The sequence below is a fragment of the Strongylocentrotus purpuratus genome, unplaced genomic scaffold, assembly GCF_000002235.5.
Source record: "Strongylocentrotus purpuratus isolate Spur 01 unplaced genomic scaffold, Spur_5.0 spur5_scaffold_14, whole genome shotgun sequence".
NCBI classification, from domain to species: domain Eukaryota; kingdom Metazoa; phylum Echinodermata; class Echinoidea; order Camarodonta; family Strongylocentrotidae; genus Strongylocentrotus; species Strongylocentrotus purpuratus.
Window position 1 is genome coordinate 7,771,317 of NW_022145599.1, and position 25,580 is coordinate 7,796,896.

A 25,580-nucleotide genomic window follows, 5' to 3' on the forward strand; every position below is an offset into this window, starting at 1 on the left:
CTCAACCCATGGATTAAAAGTCAGGTGAATGGACGACTATGCCAATTATCACGAGTTACTGCACCAGGGGGGTGTTTCATAAAGCTGTTCGTAAGTTACGCACGACTTTACGCACGACTGGTGATAAGTTCTTGTGCTACATGTAAATGATTGAGAATCTGATTAGCACCGAAGAACATGTTCCAGTCGTGCGTAAAGTCGTGCGTAACTTACGAACATCTTTATGAAACACCCCAGGGCTCTGTTTCATAAAACTTGTTATCAATAACAAATGCTAACTTTCTATGCCAAATTTGCTCTCAGCCAATCAGATGCCACGATTTCAGTAGGCCTGTAGCTTGTTAGTGATAACAAGCTTTACGAAACAGGGCCATGGTGAACCCACAATAATATTGCTCCGGCGACAATGCTCCCCGCTTTACTCCGTCAAAAAGATACACTTAGTGTATATAGTAATTAGGTTTAAGGGTATAGAATTTAGGATTGGAGTTAGGTACAGTGTTTGATCCAGGTTTAAAGTTAGGAACTCAGATAGTGTAGACCTAAACTTTGACCGCGAAGCAGTTATTGTCGGAACATTGTGTAGCCGAGTGCGACCAAACGCCTACCACTTTTAATGATACATACGTACATCACAATTCAGGTTTTCACTGCAATATCGCGTTATTAACAAGGTGTGTTTCTAGCAGTGTTTTATATTTGTGTACGAATTGCATCTTAGCCAAATGATATACAAAAAAATGCTCTTATTACTATTTACTATAGTTACAAAATATATACAATATTCAATTTTTTTCTTTCAATGGATATAAAGAAGTTCAATTTGCAAGGATTTCTAAGTCAGATGAATATCTATCTATTTTCATCGGTACATTGCATGCCCTGTATTTAATTTCAGTTAACTAGAAGAAAAACCACTATTTGTTGTAAACATATTGTTTAGATACCATAATATTGGCAATCCGTATAAATCCCCCTAACAAAAATGATAATACGAACAGTAGCGCAGCTAAAGGGGGTACATGCCCCAATCGATTGGCAAAAACAGGTATTATAATTATTATATCCTCTTCATTAGGTAATGCAAGGAAAACATGACCATTATTGCAAGGCCAGATCCAGGAGGGTTCGGGCACAGGAGGCACGTACCCGCGGCCAAACCAAATTTGCCTTAGCTTTAATATAGAAAATATAAGTTTATCAATAACTAACCCACTCTATGCGCACACTCATAATACATAACTGTTCATTACCGTTAATATCATATTAAAGCGATACTGAACTGATGAACTTTCTGACCTAGCGTTGTTTATTACACAGTGCCTTCTTATGGTCAACTTGCCAACAGTGTATAATCCGTTATCTACTTTCCCTTCGCACACAGTGGACTCGATCCGAGAATCAACAGCGTAGCTTTAGGGAAGCAACAAGTTACAGGACCATACTGCTGCAGTTGACCTGAGATTGCGCTAAAGGGGATTTTGCGGTAGTGCTTCAATTACAGTATAGCTTTGATATTTTCGCGTTTGCAGTTTGTGGGACGCTTGCAATCTATAAATGAAACGATTGTGATAAGCATGAAACACACAATGATAAAATGCCTACATGGTATATAGCGCGTAAATATATACAATTCCATTCATGAGCAGGTAGAGTGACGTGACGATCATACAGTGAGCAAGAAAGAAAGATATTCCTCGTCTAATTTGTTAAAAGCACAGCTAACACCTTTGCAGAAGAGTCAGGCGGAATTAGTGAAGTCTTCATAGAAATATATCAATTAAAGTTTTGATGACTGATAGTTAAATGGAAAGCTTTGATTTCCAGAAGGCCTTAGTTTGTTCTCAAAATTCCGTACAATGTATATATTGAGCGACAAAGACCGCGCGAGTCGCTGGCACAGTCCTGCGTCGATATGGCGCCTCGTGTGCAAAAGGCCTCACTTTGACATTGTTATATAACGTCGTTGTTATTGATGCGCAATTCTGGTGCCCTCAACACTGTCTTTAGCTTCACCCAGAAGTCATTTCTCTGGACGCCTGGTTCCATGGGCCACGTCAGGTAGGTGCGCTTCATCATCAGCTTGTGCAGCTTGTAATACTTGGTGATTTTCTTCTCCGGGATTTCACCGAGGGCGATGATGATGAGGACGTCGCGGTCGATCAGGTTCGCCATCGCAAACTCTCGCTCCATCTTGCACCAGTGGCTGTCTAGGTAGTTGGCCGAGAGGATACAGAGGGTGAAACGGCTACTGTCAACGGCTTCTATGATGCTGTCTAAAATCTTCCTGCCCAGGATGAAGTCACGCTTGTGGAGACACAGACGGAGGCCACTGTCGCCTTCTAGGTGGCGAACCAGTTCATTATCGACCTAGCAGGGTGAGCAAATAAAAGAATAGGAAAACGTATTAATAGAAGGTATTCATAGTTTGCAATATTTGTAATATCATCAAAGTAACATTATGTTCAGAGAAGGACAAGTTTCCTTCATGGTTTTCGTACAAACTTATTTTAGATAATTACTTACTTGCATACATAAGAAAGCACGACATGTACGCTGTGATTAATTTCTTTGTATTATTTTGTTGGTATGAAACTTGTTGGTACATATAGTCTCTTTAAGTTTAGTGTTATAAGAAGTAATTAAACGAGACAAATTTTATTTTAATTGAGAAAGAAGGAACAAGTGAACATATCGGGAGAGGGAGGGGGGGGGGTATAACATTCTTACCCATTCTTCATCTTTGTGACTGAAAGATACGAACGCGTCGTACAAGAATGGCAAATCCTCTCCTTTGATACGCTGGTACTTCCTTCTCCTCGCATTGACCAGGTTGAAGCAGTAGTTGATGTGGAACCTGAACTTGACGGCAAGAGCGACGGTGACGAAAACCATACAGGATCCGACTCCGATGAGGATCCAGGTGTACAGAGGTAGTCGATGATCACAGTTGAGTGTCTCGGGATGGAAATCAATGATGAGTTTTCCTCGCATGTCAGGTGGGGACGAGCATATCATGTGGCTGTTGTCATTGATATGCACCTTGGTCACATCGAGCCATTCCCTGAACCACTGAAGGTCACATCCGCAGGAGAATGGGTTCCCGGAGACTGTCAGGGCCTTCAGCGTTCCAAGCACGGGTTCCAGGAGCGTCTGGTTGATCAGGTTTATCTGATTGTGTCCCAGATCCAAAGTGGTCAGAGGCAGATCATCAATAATGTTGTCCTGAAGGTGCGAAATTTTATTGTGACATAGGAGGAGGGCTTTGAGTTCTGGAAGATTACTTAATGAATTGTTCGGGATGTTCTGAAATCCATTGTAACAGAGATTCAAGTATTTCAGCCGTCGAAGTGATTTCAGGAATGGGACATGGATAGTCTCGTTCCACATGTTGTAGAGATTATTGTGTTGGAGGTACATTGTCCCGAGGTTACCCAAGCTCGAAAATGTATCTACGTGAAGAGCAGCCATGTTGTTGTTGCTCAAGTCAAGGTTCTTAAGGCCGGATAATTTATCAAACGGAGATGGCACAACAGTTATATTTTTTATGTTTGCTAGTTTGAGATATAACGTTTGAAGACTTTGTAAAAATCGGAACGCATCAGGTGATAGTGATATATTAGTATTCACCCCAAGATCAAGAACTTCTAGAGAATCAAGGCCTTTGAATTCCTCACCAACGAAGTTCTGCTTAATCTTATTATTGGACAGTTTTAAGTAGAGGAGTTTCGATAGGCCACGGAAGCCATCTGAAGCAGAAATATTGTTTATCTTACTGTTATTCAAGTAGAGTGTTTTCAGGTTGGTGTTGGATAAAGCAGAAAACATTCCATCCCTAACAGTTGCGATTTGGTTACTGCTAAGATCAACAGTTTCTACCAGATGCAGACCAGAAAATGCCGTAGCGCCGATGGTGGTAACGAGACTGCTCTGAATAATCAGAGATGTAACATTTGATAGACCCCAAAACTCAGAATTCAAGGTAGTGATGTTATTAAACGAAATATCAAGCTTTTCCAGCGTTGAATTGCGCAAGTCTTTAAACTTGTCGATGTCCTGTGTTCCCAAATCGATTTCTTTGAGATACAGAGTATTAACTAGTTGGTCGGATATAGCCTCCGATAGAGCAGGTATAGCAACGGGGTCAAGCCCCTTGGAAAAGTCCAGTTCAGCAACTGACGCAATAGGATGAAAAACGCCACTTTCGATATCAACAACCTGATTTTCCGTCATATCTAGAAAGCTGAGCTTACAATCCAGTAATGCTTTGAAATCTGCGTTCTGTAATGATTTGATTTGGTTCTTCCCGAGATGCAATTCTTGAAGGGCAGGAAAGGTGGCATCAGGTGTGAAACCCGCAGACTGCAGACGATTCGATGAAAAGTCTAACACGCGCAAATTAAGCAGTCCTGTCAGAGCTACGGGCAATGAAGTGAAGCCATTGTTCATGTACGATAAGTCAAGAACCTCTAAACCTTGTACATGCTCGAAGACATCATTGGGAAGCTTCCCGATCTGATTATGATGGAGACTGAGGTACCGCAGCTTCTCCTGATCTTTGAAGAAGACCGACCGAAGCTTCGAGATGCTGTTGTGGTGGAGCTCCAGGGTGACTAAATTGACAAGACCGTGGAAGGACTCGTTAGTGATAACACGAATGGAGTTGTACGACAGGAGAAGTGTCTCGACGGTCGCTGGAAAGCCAGTTGGTATGGTCCTCAAATCCTTATGACGACAATCAACAAAGGTGTCATTGACGATATTGCATTCCTTCGGGAGAGGCTTGGTCCCTGAGGTAGGTGACCCGTCGGTGTTTTGTGGAAGTAGAACTACACCCAGGCTCAAGAAGACAACGAAGTATATCATCGCGAACTTCATGTTTTCAAAGGTTACTGCTTGACTTATACCTGCAAGTTTAAAGAGAATAATAGAAAAGATGAAATTTGTTTTTCTTCAAAATTTTAAACAAAATTCAAAGAAAATCGATAATTTCTCTTCAAATTTAAGTCTCCACCGCTCATTTTCATTTATCCTCGAAGCGATAATGGTAAAAGAAATGAAGACACAGAGCTTTGAGGATGAATAACGAGCATCCTTGATAATTGTATCCAAATACACTTTTTCATGGAAGTAAGAAAAACTATCGATTTGATTCAGATGAACTGAAATTTTAAAATGTTTTGGGTACATTGTACAAGTTACCTTATCCTAATTCTGCAAAGAGTTTGTCTTCTTTAGCTGCACGATCAGTCACATGTCAGTTTCCTTCTTAAAATGAACTTCTCATTCTCCTGCGTCATCTTAAGCACTTAATTATCTATAAAATATCATGATTAACATTTCACGAATTAAACGATGCTATTTAAATCATGTCCTTGTCGTAAGTACCTATTGTTCTCGAAGTACAACATACTTTAATGTGGATTGGAAAGCAAGCTTGGTAGTTTAAAAATACCTGGATGTATGGAATTACTAAAGGAAGAAATTGATGCATGCTTGGCTTCAACAACTTCTTTGTTTAAATAAATAATTAAAGGCATTACATTTTATTACTTTACATTACAGTTTATTAACATCAAGCAAAATTTAGCTCCATGCTTAATTCTTCCCTGCGGGCTTGAGTGTTGGAAAATAACATATAGCTTGAAAGAATAGTAGGTCCATGATTATAGGCTACAGAGACTTGGTTCTTGAGAAAGATTGGGAATATATCATGGACAGAAAAGTTAGTGTTCAGAATAGTCAGAGTAAAACCAACACAATAAGAAACAAACAAATACAATTTGTTGATCATTTTTAAAGAAAAGATAGTGTAGACAAAAACACAATATTAACAGGGAAGATTGCTGGAAAGAGAAGCAGGGGAGACAGCGCCTTACATATTTACAAAGCCTGAACGAAATGAGCAACCAAAAAATGAAATCAGCAATACCAGCTTTTTGAGAATAGATAATAGACAGAAATGGAAGGTCATGACCGCCGATGTCTGTAACAGACGTACTTAATGATGATGATGATGATGATGATGAAGTTATATGAAATCAGGAAAGAAGCTTAAGAGACTTGATTTTCCAACCGACCGACGATCATTTTAAAGTTCCCTCGTCTACAATCTTTGCATTTCGGATACCTTCCAAGAAAATCATGGATAGGTTCATTGACTTTCTTAAGCAATCAATTATTATTCATTTTCAAGTCCTTAATCTGAAATCTTATGTCGATCAGTTGGCAATTTCAAAGACATTAAGTACAGCGAATAAACTATTCTCCGTCGAATTACATGTTAAAAATAAATCTAATATATTAAAGGTAATGCAAACTTTTGGGAAATTTTGAATATTGGATTGATAGTAATTCTTTAAAATGTTGATATATTTGAATGCCTCTGTGGATGTATTATAAGCACTAGAAATTTTAGCTCCTTCAACACTTCTGCTTTCGAGAAATTGAATAATCAATTATTGAATACGGGCCCTGATATATAATTTCCAAACGGGAATAGCAAATCGGTCGATTGTAGTATTAAAAAAAATGTTTTGAAGCTACAGAAATATCAGTCTTAAGAGGGCGCTATTCAATATAAAGAGTTTATTATTTACAATTTCATCTCACTGTAGGCTCGATTTCAACCACGACAACGACCATTGAATATTGTATTATCACATAATGCTTCTAAAATGTTCATTTGAACCAAATTCATGACCACATACCAAAACCTTGTAATACCTTTAATGGTTTGAGGCGGGGTCTGCAAATCACGCAATTGTGGATCATGGATATACTTTCAATTTTTGGTGGAAAATCAATCAATTCACTTGCCTCAACCAACCATAAATGACTTTGAAGTTCTCAATCTCAAACCTCTTTGTCCAAGAGTTTGACTTACACGTTGGAAATAAAACTAAATGACAGTCTTTAAAAATGATCTATGGCGGGAGTCTGCAATTCCTGAATTTCCGGATAGACACATTTGTCATTGTGTTCCACTGGTCTTGCGGGTCGTATCAAAATAAGGAAAGTATCTTTAATCTGGGACAGTGAAAGTTTAACCACCCCATTGAAACTTCCCTGCTTTCCGGTGTTCTGTCATCAAGTTTGATCATCGGTTTCAAATATGTAAGTGGAAGGCTACTTTGCTCACCTTTACTTTCAGCTGAAGGACATACTTATTCTCAAGAGCTCTAAGGTCTCAATTATCATATGATACACTTTCGCTTTCTCTTTTCCTCTGGCAACCAATCCCCATACAAGCCGCCCCCCCCCCCTCTTTCTCGAACGGACTAGCTTACTTCCAATAATGCGGGAGAAAGTTTACCAGTATCAGTAGATGGGGAATAATTTTAGCAGAAAAATGATACCAAATGTGCCAAAATTGGTTGAGTACTTTTTTTTAATACACTTTTTAATGTTTTTAATTTTATTCTAGAGGCATTTTTTGTAAATAGTGTTTCCACCGGGATTGCTCCTCGTAGAAAAAATGTGCACTGAGCTTTTGGTAAGTTATAAACATGAGATTGAACGGAAACATAACGTTACACACATATTTTTGTCATGCTTTTTTAATGACTTATTCAACACAGACATAATAATTTATAAATTGTTTGGAATCCTTTCTATCTTTAGTAACAAACTGCTCCTTTAAACAAATCTTGGGCCATCTCGGTAAAAAAAAGTACGATTGGAAATTTATGGTTTGATCTTGTACACGATACATGACCTGAGATTCTCCCATAAAGACTCACTGGAGAAGCCTACAGCAGTGGCGTATCCCGAAAATGATCAGTAGGGGAACAGAACCTTCCAGTGGAGGGGGGGGGGGGGGGATATGTGATGTAAAATCAGGAGCGGACCCAGGATTTCAAAAGAGGGTATAATTTAGAAAATTTCCGAGACTGGCAAGAACAAAATAAAAAGTGTAATTTAGGAATGCGAGATTAGGGGCACAGACTAGTTGTGCCCCCTTGAATCAGCCAGAGTAACCAATTACCCTGTGAAAGTTATGCATCTACAGGAGGGAGAGAGAGAGAGAGAGAGAGAGAGGGAGGGAGAGGAGGGGGGGGGGGGGGTAAAGAGGGGACACAGGTTGGTTTCATTTTATATAGGATACGCACATTTCATGTACATAATTATACACCTCTCCAATATTCTGTATTATATTCTTTTATTACTGAGTTGCTCGTCGAATGGGCATCGAAATACATTGAGTGTTCGTATAGATGTTGTTTCTGAGCTCCAATCTCTCTTTGTTCCGCGCGTATACGGCAATATAGCATACAAATACGAAAAATGTTCTATAAATGATTTCATGCAACTAGAAAATAATTAAATTTGGATCAAGCGATTTTTGGTCAAAACGATTAGGCATGTATCATGAGTTGTGTAAGCGTACAATGCTTTTCAACATGTTCAATGTTTGTAAAAATGTATTCTAAATATTTATTCCATTTCAATGGCTATAAAAAGACACAGTTATTCCCTTTTCACAATATTTCCTGGTTTTGTCCCGCTTAATGATGGTGTATATTGATTGTGATATCTCAAATTACTATGATAATGATTCCCATTGTTCGAGTTTCATATATTCAAAAACAAGTGCCTCGTATTCTATAGGCCTGGATAATATCAATATCATGTAGGTGTAGATAATAACATGATAATAGTAATGTTAATAATAATGATAATGATAATAATACCAATAATAAAAGTAATGATAACAATAATGTCTAAGATTAGACAACGAAACCTAATTTTGTTTACCATGTAACCTCAGCACATGTTTCTTTTTCCAACAATCACTACAGAGATTTCTTTAGACAACTTTAACTGATATCAATATAAACACATGGAACTACACATAATACAATGCAGCTAGCTTTGTGCACCGTCTCTCCAAGTGATAGACCATGAGCACATTTTAAGATTGCTGTAATAATCATTAAAGAAACACAAACTCATATGCGCCTTGGCCCAAATAGAAAACATAATTTTATTAATAGTCGTATGTTGGTTCAAGTATACAAGTTAATATTAAGCAAATACTTAAACCTGATATGATTGTTTGACTAGTTATCTAAAATATTCATGTGGATGTTCAAAGATAATGTAAATAAATGATTAACAGATGCAAATCATTTAAAAACTGATTGACTGATTCCCATAATAGAAATGAATCGTGTGGTATAATGTTGAGTAAAAATCAATATCAACCACTGTATTTTATCACCTTGCCTGTCTAAGCATGGATCCTACCACACTGTCCCTTGGGCAGAAGATAATGCACAAAGTGACTATAACGAATATGTTCAACGCCTAATTATATTGGATCCGATATCCAGCCGCACCGCCCCCTCTGCTCATCTTCTTCCTACTCCCCCCCCCCCCCCCCCCCCTCTTCTTTTTCTCAGTCTTCCTCCTCCTCCCCCTCCCCCAATTCCCCCTCCTCCTTTTCTTCTCAGTCTGCATCCTCCTCCGCCTCCTCTTCTTGTTCTTCTTCTCGTCGTCGTCGTAATTGTCCTATTCTACTTCTTCTCCTTTCTCTCCCTCTCCTCTTTCTCTCTCTCTCTCTCTCTCTCTCTCCTCCTGATCTAGCTATCTAACTATATCCCTCTCTTACAACTGCATAATACTGGTTACTAATGCCGTGAATACACCCTTATATACTTAATTTAAATATTTTCCTAATTTCCAATTAACGTTAATTAGCAATGCAGATATATCCACAATCCTTCCAGAACAATCATGTCTACCTTAAATCGAAACCAATTTTAATTTTTATTACCAGTAATTGCGGATATTGCTTACCTCGGAAACCATTCAACTTCCTTCTGACTACTGTCAAGCCCTGTCAAGTCGTCTGTCACTTCCATAAACATGTAATTACAGCACGCTTTCAGCGATCTGTACCTGGATATCGAGTATCAGTTGGAGAAATTTTGTTTCATTTGCCGTCTGCTTTGAAATATTGGCCGTTATATTTATTAGGACTTCAACACAGGCGAATACAGGCGAATACAGGCGAATAGAAGTGATATAGAATAACACAACGTAATCAATACAGAAGTGTTCTAGCATAGCTATGCTATATGCGCGTGCGCTTCGTGGGAACACAGTATGCATTGCACATACATCCCTAATATAGTGAAAGTCACTATACGCTTTCGCAATGGATGCTGCATGCACTGTGTGTGAACAGGTGAACAGCTTGAACGCGGGGAATCCCCACCGACCCCTGACCTCGCCCGTGCATTGACTGTTCGCCGTGTTCCTGTGACTGGAGCATGATTAGGGTGCAGTCAGCCCAGACGTTCAGAAAAAGTCTATTTTGAATGATTACAAAATGGTGGTAGGTTCTCTACTAATACATGACCGCCATTAAATTTAGCAAGTCAAGCTTAATGGGATGATTCTAAACAGGCGCGTACACGGGGGGGGGGGGGGGGGGGGGTAATTTTTTAAAAATACTGTTCACATTTCTAACATCCAATTTTGGATAGACCAGGCTACCAAACCGAATTCTAACTCTAACCCGATATGTTTGTATCACAGATTATGTTACCTCACCCTTTCCAGCCGATATATATAGAGGACGTACTGGGGGGGGGGTAAGGAGAGGAGGAGGAGACGATTGGGGGAGAGGAGAGAGACTGAGAGAGAGAGAGAGAGAGAGAGAGAGAGTGAAAGGGAAAAAAAAAAGGAGAGAGAAATGGGGCGAGAGAGAGAGAGAGGGGGGGGGGGGGGGAGGGAGAGAGAAACGGAGAAAGAGGAAAGGGGAAATGAGGGGGGGGGGGTGAGATAAGATAAACGTTGAATCACGTACATGAAAGGATAAAGAATTTAGAGAGGAAAAAATAACACAATGACTAATGGTGGGAATTCCCATGAATGATCTAGAGCATAAGTCCGGACCGCGGGAGGCTGTTTTTTTTCTTTTTCTTCTTCAAACCTTAAATGGGCCGGGGGCAGAATCCATCCGAATTTGTCAGGTTTCTGGTTCTAAACTACAGTGCCTGCGCATGGGGTTCACTGCAAAAAAATCCAAGCAAGGGGCTGGAGCAGGGTAAATTTAGTGTTTGGGGTCGGTGTGATCACCACACCATTGTTTAGCACAAACTTGTTTTGAACCAGAACCTTGACAACTAGGCCAATATGACGTCACACTTCAGTACTATATTAGTGTATATTGGGATTCGAACTAGCAACTCTTGGATTGAAAGTCAAGTGAATGAACGACTATGCCCAATACACCTATCACGAGTAATGAAACTTGTCATCAATAACAAATGCAAACTTTCTATGCCAAATTTACTCTCAGCCCAATCAGAAGCCACGATTTCAGTAGCTTGTGACAGTTACTGTCACTTGTTATTGATAACGACTTTTATAAAAACACGGCCCAGGTGACCCCTGGCGACATTATTATTATTGCTCCCCGCTTTACTTCGTCAAAAAGATACAGTGAGTGTTAGGATAACGATTAGGTATTAGGGTACAGATGTTAGGATAGCGATTAGGTATTAGGGTACAGATGTTAGGATTGGAGTGAGTTAGGTAATAGTGTTTGATCCAGGGTTGAAGTTAGGAACTCGGATAGGGTAGACCTAACATTTGACTGCGTAGCAATTATTGTCGGAATATTGTGTAGTATGACCAAGCGCCTACCACTTTTAATGATACATACATACATACATCATAATTCAGGTATTCACTGCAATATCGTGCTCACAAGGTTTGTTTCTGGCAGTGTTTTATATTTGTGTACGAATTGCATCTTAGCCAAATGATATACACAAAAAAGAAGCTCTTATTACTATACCGTAGTTGCAAAATATACATGCATACAATGTGATTAACTTTTGAAAGATTTGATGATTCGACTTTTTGTTCTTTCAATGCATTTAAAGAAGTTCGATTTGCAGAGATTTCTAAGTAAGATGAATCTTTATCTATTTGTCATTGGTACATTGCATGCCCTGTATTAACTTTAAAGGTGAAATTCAAAGAAAATCACAAATACGTCAACTAATGTATCACTAGAAACTGGTAAGCTAACAGATGGCCATCGTACAAGTTTTAGGTCAACTACATATGGGGTGATTTTTAAAAATACAAATACAACCACCTCCATAGCAGCTGGGATATACGAGAGATTCGCTGGAAAAATTGCGATGTTTTAATGACGTCACTATATGGACCAATACTGCCCAAGCAGACGACATCCCATAAAGAATGAACATAATTGCAAAGCTATTATTTGTCAAATTATAATGAGTTTAGTGTATATAAATGTAATGGCATGTCAAACCATTCAAGAGGGGATATGACCCGATTCTGATAACTAAAATCTTTTGCTTGTCAATACACATGCGGATAGGGGTTAATAACAATCAAAGAAACCAGACTTTCAAATTGAAAAAAAAAACCTGAATGATATTAAGGACGGCATCTGTTCCCTCTTGAAACGCCGAACATACAGCGGTGTGTGCAGCTGAAAATACAATGGCGTCTTATTTTGTTAACAAGCGACAGATTCCTTTATTTTCTTATCGCTGCATTTGTCATCAAAATAAACCCATGCGCGGGGTTCAGAGTGAGGCAATAGATTATACATTTAGCCTGACGGTAGTGAAGTAGGAGAGAGAACTCAAGAGAAGATGAAAACACAGGCACTGAAAATGTGTGAGATGTCATGGGACATCGTCTGCTTGTGCAAATCATGTCCATACTGTGATCTCACACATCTCAGCAGCGTTCGGACAGCTCTTCAGGTGCTATGCCGGGGCTGTATTTAAGCGTTTTGTAATTCATAATAATAATTACTTTGAATGTTTCCAAGCATTGAATTTTGATAACCTTGTCGAATCATAGTTTCAACTTTGCAATAATGAAAATAAAGTTAGTTTTTAAAATCAATGAATATCTACTTTAAGTAAACTAGAAGAAGAATTGCTAATTTCTGTTTACATTTTGTTTAAATACCATAATATTGGCAATCCATTTACACTGAATTGGTAAGGTTGATCAACCTGTCTTCCATAATACTTGTAAAGTTTGTATATTCTTAGATCAACAAGAAAACATACAAATTTTATCTGGAAAAGTGAAAAACGATGAAAAAATGTGATGATTCCGGTTGTTCTCATGCAAAAGTAAATATGTACCAACAGAAGACAGCTTTGCTCGAAATTGTATGATATTTTGCCTATACACGAGTACATTACAAGTCGATTTTGATTTCAAAATGATAGTAGGTACACTCTGTTGTACATCCAGTGCCCATTGTAAACAAGGCGTCGTTGTGATGGCGTTATTAGGGACTTTTAGATTTGCCGAACAACAACGTGGATTGCTACGATCGACGTCCTTTTAATGCACTGCCTTGAATGGACGTCACACGTATCAGTCCACGCAAATCTAAAAGTCCCTAATACCCTACTGCCAAGGCAATTAGCACATACACCATTAAGAATGCTTATACTGTTCATTTCACACATTTTCTTTGAGTATAAGGGGGTCCCTCTCATAACGAGCGTCAAAGACCGCACGAACAGCTGACACAGTCCTACGTCAGTTAACGCCTCGTGTTTAACTGGCCTCAGTCACTTGTTATATACTGACGTTGTTATTGATGCGTAATTCTGGTTCCCTCAACACTGTCTTTAGCTTCATCCAGAAATCATTCCTCTGGACGCCTGGTTCCATGGGCCACTTCAGATAGGTTCGCTTCATCATCACCTTGTGCAGCTTGTAGTACTTGGTGATTTTATTCTCCGGGATCTCACCTAGGGCGATGATGATGAGGACGTCGCGGTCGATCAGGTTCGCCATCGCAAACTCTTGCTCCATCTTGCACCAGTGGCTGTCGAGGTAGTCGGCCGAGAGGATACAGAGGGTGAAACGGCTACTGTCAACGGCTTCTATGGTGTTGTCTAGAATCTTCCTGCCCAGCGTGAAGTCACGATTGTGGACACACAGACGGAGGCCACTGTCGTCTTCTAGGTGGCGAACCAGTTCATTATAGACCTAGCAGGTTGAGCAAAAAAGAATAGGTAAACGTATTGAAAGAAGGTATTCATAGTTTTGTAATACCATCCAAGTAACATTATGATCAGAGAAAGACATGTTTTCCTTAATGGTTTTCGTAAAAACTTATTTGTGATAATCACTAATACTTGCACAAAGCAATAAAGTACGACATGTACGCTGCGATTACATTTCTTTGTATTATTTTGTTAGTATAAAACTTGTTGGTACAAAGTCTCTGTAAGTTTAGTGTTTATAAGCGGTAATTACACGGTACACATTTCATTTTTAGTGAGAAAGAAGGAATAAGTGAGCCTATGGGGAGGGGAGGGGGGGGGGATAAAATTCTTACCCATTCTTCATCTTTGTGACTGAAAAAAACAAACGCGTCGTACAAGAATGGCAAATCCTCTCCTTTGATACGCTGGTACTTCCTTCTCCTCGCATTGACCAGGTTGAAGCAGTAGTTGATGTGGAACCTGAACTTGACGGCAAGAGCGACGGTGACGAAAACCATACAGGATCCGACTCCGACGAGGACCCAGGTGTACAGAGGTAGTCGATGATCACAGTTGAGTGTCTCGGGATGGAAATCAATGACCAGTTTTCCTCGCATGTCGGGCGGGGATGAGCATATCATGTGGCTGTTGTCATCGACATGCACCTGGGTCACATCGAGCCATTCCCTGAACCACTGAAGGTCACATCCGCAGGAAAACGGGTTCCCGGAGACTGTCAGGGCCTTCAGCGTTCCAAGCAAGGGTTCCAGGAGCGTCTGGTTGATCAGGTTTATCTGATTGTGTCCCAGATCCAAAGTGGTCAGAGGCAGATCATTAATAATGTTGTCCTGAAGGTGCGAAATTTTATTGTGACATAGGAAAAGGGCTTTGAGTTCTGGAAGATTACTTAATGAATTGTTCGGGATGTTCTGAAATCCATTGTAACAGAGATTCAAGTATTTCAGCCGTCGAAGTGATTTCAGGAATGGGACATGGATAGTCTCGTTCCACATGTTGTAGAGATTATTGTGTTGGAGGTACATTGTCCCGAGGTTCCCAAGCTCGAAAATGTATCTACGTGAAGAGCAGACATGTTGTTGTTGCTCAAGTCAAGGTTCTTAAGGCCAGATAATTTATCAAACGGAGATGGCACAACAGTTATATTTTTTATGTTTGCTAGATTGAGATATAATGTTTGAAGACTTTGTAAAAATCGGAACGCATCAGGTGAAAGTAATATATTAGTATTCACCCCAAGATCAAGAACTTCTAGAGAATCAAGGCCTTTGAATTCCTCACCAACGAAGTTCTGCTTAATCTTATTATTGGACAGTTTTAAGTAGAGGAGTTTCGAAAGGCCACGGAAGCCATCTGAAGCAGAGATATTGTTTATCTTATTGTAATTCAAGTAGAGTGTTTTTCAGGTTGGTGTTGGATAAAGCAGAAAACATTCCATCCCTAACAGTTGCGATTTGGTTACTGCTAAGATCAACAGTTTCTACCAGATGCAGACCAGAAAATGCCGTAGCGCCGATGGTGGTAACGAGACTGCTCTGAATAATCAGAGATGTAACATTTGATAGACCCCAAAACTCAGAATTCAAGGAAGTGATGTTATTAAACGAAATATCGAGCTTTTCCAGCGTTGAATTGCGCAAGTCTTTAAACTTGTCGATGTCCTGTGTTCCCAAATCGATTTCTTTGAGATACAGAGTATGAACTAGTTGGTCGGATATAGCCTCCGATAGAGCAGGTATAGCAACGGGGTCAAGCCCCTTGGAAAAGTCCAGTTCGGCAACTGACGCAATAGGATGAAAAACGCCACTTTCGATATCAACAACCTGATTTTCCGTCATATCTAGAAAGCTGAGCTTACAATCCAGTAATGCTTTGAAATCTGCGTTCTGCAATGATTTGATTTGGTTCTTCCCGAGATGCAATTCTTGAAGGGCAGGAAAGGTGGCATCAGGTGTGAAACCCGCAGACTGCAGACGATTCGATGAAAAGTCCAACACGCGCAAATTAAGCAGTCCTGTCAGAGCTACGGGCAATGAAGTGAAGCCATTGTTCATGTACGATAAGTCAAGAACCTCTAAATCCTGTACATGCTCGAAGACATCATTGGGAAGCTTTCCGATCTGATTATGATGGAGACTGAGGTACCGAAGCTTCTCCTGATCTTTGAAGAAGACCGACCGAAGCTTCGAGATGCTGTTGTGGTGGAGCTCCAGGGTGACTAAATTGACAAGACCGTGGAAGGACTCGTTAGTGATAACACGGATGGAGTTGTACGACAGGAGAAGTGTCTCAACGGTCGCTGGAAAGCCAGTTGGTATGGTCCTCAAATCCTTATGACGACAATCAACAAAGGTGTCATTGACGATATTGCATTCCTTCGGGAGAGGCTTGGTCCCTGAGGTAGGTGACCCGTCGGTGTTCTGTGGTAGTAGGACTACACCCAGGCTCAAGAAGACAACGAAGTACATCAGCGCGAACTTCATGTTTTCAAAGGTTACTGCTTGACTAATACCTGCAAGTTTAAAAAGAATAATGGAAAAGATGAAGATTTTTTTCTTCATCAAAATTATAAACAGTTATTAACAAAATTCAAATAAAATTGCTCTAATTTCTCTTCAAAGTTAGGTCTCCACCGCTCATTTTCATCTATTCTCGAAGCGATGATGGTAATAGAAATGAAGACAAGAGTCTGGAGGATGAATAACGAGCGTCCTTGATAATTGTATCCAAAGACACTTGTTCAAGAAAGTAAGAAAAACCATCGATTCGATTCCGATAAACTGACATTCTAATTTGTTGTGGGTAAATTGTACAAGTTTTGCCTTATCCTAATTCTGCAAAGAGTTTGTCTTCTTTAGCGGCACGATCAGTCACATGTAACTTTCCTTCTTTAAAATGAAGTTCTCATTCTCCTGCGTCATCCTAAGCATTTAATTATCTATAAAATAACGAATTAAACGATGCTATTTAAATCATGTGCTTGTCGTAAGTACCTATCGTTCTCAAATTACAAGATACTTGAATTAGTCCAGTAGACGGTACCATATACCATGTACATGACCTGGAAAAGTTGATAAGTACAAGGTTTTTTTGTTGATTTGTGTTCTAGATGGGTATTGAGGTAAATTCAACTTGGTTGCCAGCTTGGCAACCTTGGGCAACTTTTTTAATAGCCATATTAGCATAATCATCTAATTAGCATATTATGTGCAATATGTAATAATGTTCCTAATCTCAATCCAGGAAGCCTGAAAACATGAATAATACGACTTTTCAAGGGTTATATATGACAAGGAATTCATTTATGACACCAACTTTTATTTTTAAGTAATACAATTGTCTTAAATAGCATAATTAGCATAATAATGTACAATATAAGGACTTCATTGTCATTGTTTATCTATAAAGCCTAAACATGGTGCAATGCAACATTGTAAATCCCTTATGAAAGATTAATCATCAATTCTTGAGACGATATTCCATGTATATGTAGTATAATTAGCCTAATTAGAATAATCATTTAATTAGCATATTTGTGCAGTATGTAATAATGTTGCTAATCTTAATCCAGGAAGCCTGAAAACATGGATAATGTGACTTTTCAAGGATTTTCCATGACGAGGAATTCATTTATGACACCAATATTTTATTTTTGAGTAAAGCAATTGTCTTAAAATAGCATGATGAGCTAATTAGCATAATGTATGATATATGGAATTTATTGTCATTTTTTATCTATAAAGCCTAAAAATGGTGCAATGCAACATTGTAAATCACTTTTGAAAGACTACACATTAATTCATTAGAAGATATTCCATGTAGATGTCGTATAATTAGCCTAATTAGCATGTACACTGTATGAGTCATATGTAATAATGTTACTAATCTTAATCCAGAAAGACTGAGATTAGCAACATTATTACATATTGCACATATGCTAATTAGATGATTATGCTAATATGGCTATTAAAAAAGTTGCCCAAGTTTGCCAAGCTGGCAACCAAGCTGAATTTACTTTAATACCCATCTAGAACACAAATCAACAAAAAACCTTGTACTTAACAACTTTTCCGGGTCTGAAAAACTTCTACAGGACTAAATGTGGATTGGAAAGCAAGCGTGGTAGTCTAAAAAATACCTGGATGTATGGAATTACTAATGGAAGAAATTGATGCATGCTTGGCTTCAACAACTTCCTTGTATAAATAAATAATTAAAGGCATTACATTTCTCTGATTATTTATCCTCAAGCTAAATAAGTTACATGTTTAATTCTTCCCTGCGGGCTTGATGTGGGAAGATAACATATAGCTTGAAAGAATAGTAGGTCCATGATTACAGGCTACAGAGACTTGGTTCTTGAGAAAGATTGGGAATATATCATAGACGGAAAAGTAAGTGTTCAGAATAGCCAGAGTAAAACCATCACTCATCAACACAATAAGATACAGACAAATACATTTTGTTGGTCACTTTTACAGTAAAGATAATCTAGACAAAATAACAGTGAATATTGCTGGAAAGAAAAGGCAACGCCTTACATGATTATTTACAAAGTCTGACGATCATTTTAAAGTTCCCTCGTCTATAATCTTTGCATTTCGGTTACGTTCCGAGAACAGTGGATTTTACTGGATTTTATCATCTTGCCTGTCTAAGCATGGCTAGTGGTAGTGTCCATGGTCTTAAAAAGCATCTGTCCCTCGTGCAGAATATAATGCACATATTTAAAGTGAATAAAGAATTATTATGCATAATTATATTGGAGCCGCATGGCAACAAAATAACAATAATATCCAGCCGCACCGCCCCCGATCAGACCCCACCCCTCTCCCTCTGCTCATCTTCTTCCTACTCCTCCTTTTCTTTTTCTCAGTCTTCTTCCTCCTCCTCCTACACTCTAAAAAAAAACTGCTCAATTTGAGTCAAAATGTTACTCTTTTGGGTGGTCAAAAGGAAACCACCCGACTTTTGAGTAAACTTTACTCAGCATGTATTGAGTAACAAATCTACCCATCTGTTGAGTAAAAATATTACTCAATAAAAGACTAAATCTCTATTCAGTTTGAATGAGTCAACCTTTACTCAATATTTACTCTTTGTTTAGCGGTTTCCTTTTTTACTCAGTACTGGGTAGAAACGTAATCAACTCATGTCGAGTAAGAAACTGCTCATGAGTTGAGCCAAATTTTACTCAATTAACGAGTACATGTTTTGACTCAAATTGTTTGAGCGATTTTTTTGCTCAATTATTAAGTATGTTTTCTGGGTAACGCTTAGTTGCTCAATCAATATTGAGTAAAAACATGTACTAAATTAAGTACATGTTTTTACTCCATTAGGGGTGCAAACCGATGCAATAGCAGCACCTTTAGGGGTTCAATCCTGCACCCTTTAAAAGGTGCAATCCTGCACCCATCATCGAGGAATACAGGTAAAAATTTGCTCGTACACAAATACATATTAAACATGCATGATGTTTCTTGGTTAGTAATCATATAATCAATATATCTATTGCTAAAACGTGAATGTAATTGTAACATGATCAGACAAAATAATATATTGGTTAATGATTGCCAAAGGAAAATACAAAATCAAAAAATTGATGTGCATTGTCATAATTTGCTTAACAAATCATGATAAATGTATTTTTATGTGAACACGTGGAAAGTAATCATGAATATGCATGCAATATGCAAACTTTTATTTTGCACCCTCTTTTGGTCGATAGGGTTCATTTTTGTGGGAAGGGTGCAAATCTTATATTGCACCCTTTTTTTAACCCCTTTTCCTTCAATAGGGTTCATTTTTATGTAAAGGGTGCAAACTCTTATTTTGCACCCTTTTTTGCACCCTTTTTTCTAAGAGTGTATCTCAGTTCTTTCGCATCTTTCTGCACGCGCACATGCATGCACGAGACATGCACATGACGGACAATGAAAGAGTACAAAATATCCAGTTCCTTAGGTAGACAAAGGAACATACAGCTGCTATTATGTAAAAATGTGTAGAAGAGGTGTCACATGCATATTGACAGCTAGTTGCACTTTCCATCGATCCAACTTTCACTCGCACCCGAGGTAAATTCGGGTAGAGATCAATGTTGATTTATTTATCACCTGCCGCAGCGTAATACCCAACCGTAGTTTACTCAAAATTGATACAAACGAAATTCGTACTCAATGTTGAGTCATTGATTTACTCTTTATCGAAGGTAACAAATTACTCGGGTGACGAGTACCACTAAAATCAAGGTCTTACTCCAGCTTGAGTACTGAATTGCTCATTTTGTTACTCAACTTGTTTTACTCGGCACAATTTACTCGCTGACATTAAGAGTGTACTCCTCCTTCTCCTTTTTTCTCAGTCTTCTTCCTCCTCCTACTCCTCCAGGCGCGGATCCAGGATTTCTTAGGGGAGGGGGCCCAACTTTTTTTTTTTTTTTGCTCCCGAAAATTTGAAAATCGCGCCGGCCGAAAAGTCGCTCAGTGGGGGGGGGGGGGGGGTGGGGGGGGGGGGGGGGGGGGGGGGGGGGGGGGTGGTGAGCACAATTTTTTTTCAATTTGCACCCCCCCCCCTTGAGCGCCAGGGGGGGGGCCAACCCCCAAAAAAGGTAAAAATCACATAATTTTACATGATTTCTTTCTCAAGGGGGGGGGGGGCCCGGGCCCCCCGACCCCCCCCCCCTGGATCCGCCACTGTACTCCTCCTTCTCCTTTTTTCTCAGTCTTCCTCCTCCTCCCCCTTCTTCTTCTCGTCGTCCTCGTAATTCTCCTATTCTTCTTCTCATTCTTCTTCTTCTCCTTTCTCCCTCTCCACCCTCTCTCTCCCTCGTGATCTAGCTCTCTTATCATCCCCTCTCTTACAATACTGGCTACTAATCAATGCCGTGAATTCACCCCTATACTTAGTTAGCATATTTCCCACTAACGTTAATTATCTGCAATCCTTCCTAGAACAGTCATGTCTACCTTAAATCGAAACCAATTTTAATCATTATTACCAATAATAATCAAGCGTTAGCTCTCCCTCTTTAAATTGATTTAACTCAATAAAATATATTTGGATATTTTGATTCATTTTGTACTGGCCATCCGTATTCCAGTCGGCCCGTGTTGTGTTGTGTGTGTTATAGGTAAGAGCCCTGCCCTCCCTCGTTCCTTGTCTCCCTTCTTTCCCTGTCCCTTTCACTCCTTCTATGTTATGTCTATTGGTTAATGTATTTGTGCGTTCTTTTATTATTGATGTACTATTTTTGCAACTGTAAGTTATAAGGGGCTGCAATCTACAAGCCCAGCTTTTCAGCAGTCCCCTCCATGACCAACCTGTTTTATATGCCTGTTGTACACTGTGGACCAATTACAAATATATTGTTAAGTTTCATTGTTTTACTATGTACAATGCAATCCCATGTACTTTATTTATTTTGTTGGAAATGGAATAAACGAAATTAAAAAAATTTAAAAAATTGCGGATGTTGCTTACCTCGGAAACCATTCAACTTCCTTCTGACTACTGTCAAGTCGTCTGCCACTTCCATAAACATGTAATTACAGCACGTTTTTCAGCGATCTGTACCTGGATATCTAGTATCAGTTGGAGAAATTTGTGTCTTACCGTCTGCTTTGAAATAATGGCCGTTATATTTATTAGGACTTCAACACAGGCGAATAGAAGTGATATAGAATAACACAATGTTATCAATACAGAAGTGTTCTATAGCTTTATGCGCATGCGCTACGTGGGAACACAGCGCATTGCACATAAACCCCTTGTAATAGTGAAAGTCACTTTACGCTTTCGCAATGGATTTCGCAACAGCTTGAACGCGGAGAATCCCCATTAACCTATGACCTCGCCCGTGCATTGACTTTTCGCCGTCTTCCTGTGACTTGAGCATGATTAGGATGCAATCAGCTCAGACGTTCAGCAAAATTCTATTTTTAACGATTACAAAATGGTGGTAGGTTCTCTATGAATGCATGATCGCCATTAAAGGGAAGTCCACCCCCAAAATAAGTTTGTTTCGATAGAGGCAGAATAATAAGAAAATCAGGACAGTGAAAGTTTGAGCAAATTCTGAATGAAAATAAGATAGTTATGAATTATTGAAGTTGTGATCAATCAAATACAAATTGGCAACTCTGTGACTTATTATACGAGCTCTCCTTCATTTGCTTTGTGCATAATATTCCATAAAAATCATGTTTTCTTCGTTATTGATGACGGAATATATATTTGTTTCCTTGCAGGGGGAGTATAGAAACATATTTGCAATTATTATATTTAGGGTGCATGTATGGTTGAAATTTTTCTTGAGGGAAAATGAAAATTTTAGATTTTTTTAGTACTGAGCAAATGGAAGTTGAGCTCGCATGATACGTCATAGAGTTGCCAATTTGTGTTTGATTGATCACAACTTCAAAAATCCTAACTTCCTTATTTTTAATCGGAATTTGCTCAAACTTTCACTGACTTGTTTCTCTCATTTTTCTACTCCTATCAAAACTAACTTAATTTCAGGGTGGACTTCCCTTTAAATTTAGCAAGTCAAGCTTGATGGGATGATTCCAAATCACACACGTCAGCATATGTAGTGCTTGCGACAACCAGAAAACATGTTTAATCTAAGAAAAACCGCTTTGATTTTAAATTAAACTTGTACAAAGCATAATGCACATTTACCTTTGCTTTTCCATAATTTTAAAAATACTGTTCACATTTCTAACATCCAACTTTGGATAAAACCAGGCTACTAACCCAATTCTAACTCTAACCCGATAAATTATGTTTGTATCACAGATTATATCACATCACCATTTCCAGCCAATAGATAGAGCGGACGTACTGGGGGGGGGGGGGGGGGAGAGAGAGAGAGAGAGAGAGAGAGAGAAGGATTGCGAGAGAGGGAGATGAAGCAAATGGGAAAATGGGAAGAAGAGACAGAGAAATAGAGAGGGAAGAGAGACTGAGAGAGAGAAAGGGAAAGAAAGAGAAATAAAGAGAGAGAGAGAAATGGGGCGAGAGAGAGAAAAGAGAGAGAGAGAGAGAGAGAGAGAGGAGAGAGAGAGAGAGAGAGAGAAGGGGAAAGGGAGACAGGGAAAGGGGAAATGAAGGGGTGGGGTAAATAGACGTTGAAGCAGGGAAGCGAAAGGGATAAAGAATTTAGAGAGGAAAAAAAAAAAAAAAAATGACTGATGGTGGGAATTCCCATGATGATCTAGGGCAGGGCTTCTCAAAGTCCGGACCGCGGGAGGCTGTTTTTTTTCTTCTTCAAACCTTAAAGGGGGGCAGAATCCACCCGACCCCCAATGTTTTGGGGTTAACCCCCCCCCCCTTGAGTTTTTTGTATGTGTATGTTTTGTGTATGTTTTTTTGTGAACCCCCCCTTTTTTTATGCCAATTATGCCAAAATTATGCCATGGCTAAAAAAAAGGTTACCTTACCCCTCTCCCCCCCCCCCCCAACGGAACAAATGTCAAATGTTGAAATTTTGAGACCCCCCCCCCCCCCCCCCCCCACTGAGCGACTTTTCGGCTGGCTGAGTCGTTGCGATTTTTTTTTTTGGACTCCAAAAAAAAATTCCCTTAGATCAGACTAGATTAAACTAGATTTTCCCATTGTTTCGGACCTGTTAGTTAGCTTTCAAGGAAGTCCCACCTGGAACATCAAGAATTAAGTTGACAACCCCTGATCGATAGGGCATGTAATACCCGATAAATGCGACATAAGTCTAGACGCAGGTGCATGAAATGGATAAAGAATAATATTTAAAGAGAGAAAAAATAACAGGATGACTAATGATGGGAATCCCATTAAATGATTCAATCATTTCAGGGCATACAATACCCGATAATTGCGACATAACCCTACTGCAATATACCGCATATTACTTGCATGAGTAATTTTCATGAACCCCGCGGCATCAAAAGGTCATTTTGCTGGAGTAACTGACAGGCGCCCTGGAACAGACGTGCAAGTGCAAGGTGGAGAGATCTGATTTCATATAATTCATCATTGTCTTGATCTTCAGGGTACACTCGTCGAGGCAGTCCTGCTTTAAAGACTGTCATCACATCGTACATTTTCTCTTTATGCATTGATCAAGTGTGTTGATTCTGTCAAAAATGTCTGCTGGCAGTGAACACCGGTAAGCCAATCAAGTCAATATATAATTCGGCTTCTCACTCACAGTCTCTTTCTCCTCCTCCTTCGTGTTGCCTTCCTTTTTGGTGTTTTTATTAGGTGGTAGAGGTAGTAGTAGAAGTAGTAGTAGTAGTAGTAGTAGTAGTAGTAGTATAGAAGTAGTAGTAGTAGTAGTAGTGTAGTAGTAGTAGTAGTAGAAGTAGTAGTAGTAGTAGTAAGTAGTAGTAGTAGTAGTAGAAGTAGTAGTAGTAGTAGTATAGTAGTAGTAGTAAGTATAGTAGTAGTATAGTAGTAGAAGTAGTAGTAGTAGTAGTATAGTGGTTGTGTATGCGTTGTCTCTCTGTCTGTCTTTCCTTTTCTCTCCTCTCTTTCTTTTTTTTTTGCTCCCTCTCTCTCTCTCTCTCTCTCTCTCTCTTCTCTCTCTCCTCTCTCTCTCTCTCTCTAATAACCGTTATTATACCATGTACTTGCCTATGAGACATGGTGTAGTCATTATAATACCTTTTTCACACACCCAATTTGTTGTCGACGTGGCATCGCAAAATAATTATGAATCACACATGCAATATGCGTAATGGCATTCATAAAGTTCTATAATACAAGGTCATTATTCTATTGCCAATCGAATACACTAGACTCAATCGAACGGTTCCCTGTGCATCAGGCGCGTACACAGGGAGGGGGGGGGGGGGGGGGGAGTTGGGGGGTTAACCCCCCCCCCCTTTGGAAACATTGTGTTGTACCCCCCCCCCCCCCTAAATTTCTCTTAACTCCCCCCCCCCCCCCCTTTTGGATTTTTTTTTTTTTTTTATTAAAAAAAAAAAAAAAAATTCCCATGGTTGACCTAAAAAAGCTGACCTTACCCCCCCAACGGAACAAAATGTCAAATGTTCAAATTTCGAGACAAAAAAAAAAAAAAAGTGTCCCTCCCCCCCCCCCCCCCCCCCCCCCCCCCCCCCCCCCCCCCCCCCCCCCCTTGAAAAAATCCTGCGTACGCGCCTGCTGTGCATGATAGCTAAAATGTTGAGTTTCCCTTTCCAAACACTGTCGAACGTGTAAATTCCTTTATCTCTTTTTAAAATTGTATATTTTCATGTTTTCTTTCCTCCCCGTTTGATCTTATAACAGAAATGATCCCGAGAATGGCGATGAGATGCAATCATTGGCTAATACGGACTCCGAGGTAGGTCCATTATAGTGTTTGTATTCATGCTTCATGCTTATAGATAAAATGAATCATGTGTCAAATGCACAGGTGAACGATCTTTTAACCATAGCATGCTTCCTGTAACGCCTAACAAAACAAGATGTTGTATTGCCCTTTAAGTGCCAAAACATGGGTCGGTCGGTCGGAAATCTCTTTTCAGTTTTTTTTTCTTTCCTCCCTCTTTGGGCTGT

At 39.4% G+C, this 25,580-nt stretch overlaps 2 protein-coding genes across 2 annotated transcripts; both read right to left on the reverse strand.

The window, feature by feature from the left end:
• Nucleotides 1–311: 311 nt before the first annotated feature.
• LOC100892728 (toll-like receptor 3) lies at nt 312–10,172 on the reverse strand. The gene is made up of 3 exons (XM_030984101.1): nt 9,802–10,172; nt 2,731–4,907; nt 312–2,370 (listed from the first exon to the last, which is right to left on the reverse strand). The coding sequence occupies exons 2-3, from the start codon at nt 4,876–4,878 to the stop codon at nt 1,954–1,956; spliced, it is 2,565 nt and encodes an 854-aa protein (XP_030839961.1). The 5' UTR covers nt 4,879–4,907; nt 9,802–10,172; the 3' UTR covers nt 312–1,953.
• Nucleotides 10,173–12,857: 2,685 nt separating this feature from the next.
• Nucleotides 12,858–16,957, reverse strand: LOC593135 (toll-like receptor 3). The gene is given in 5 exon segments (XM_030984973.1): nt 12,858–14,019; nt 14,372–15,072; nt 15,075–15,438; nt 15,482–16,548; nt 16,918–16,957. Coding segments are annotated over 5 exon segments (2,589 nt in total). The 3' UTR covers nt 12,858–13,602.
• Between the last annotated feature and the right edge of the window lie 8,623 nt (nt 16,958–25,580).

Excerpts from the sequence above, each read along its gene's own strand:
- LOC100892728 (XM_030984101.1), bottom strand. The coding sequence starts at position 4,878 with ATGAAGTTCGCGATGATATACTTCGTTGTCTTCTTGAGCCTGGGTGTA. Across the intron at positions 2,371-2,730 it reads GTCACAAAGATGAAGAATGG|GTCGATAATGAACTGGTTCG; the intron begins GTAAGAATGTTA and ends TCACCCTGCTAG.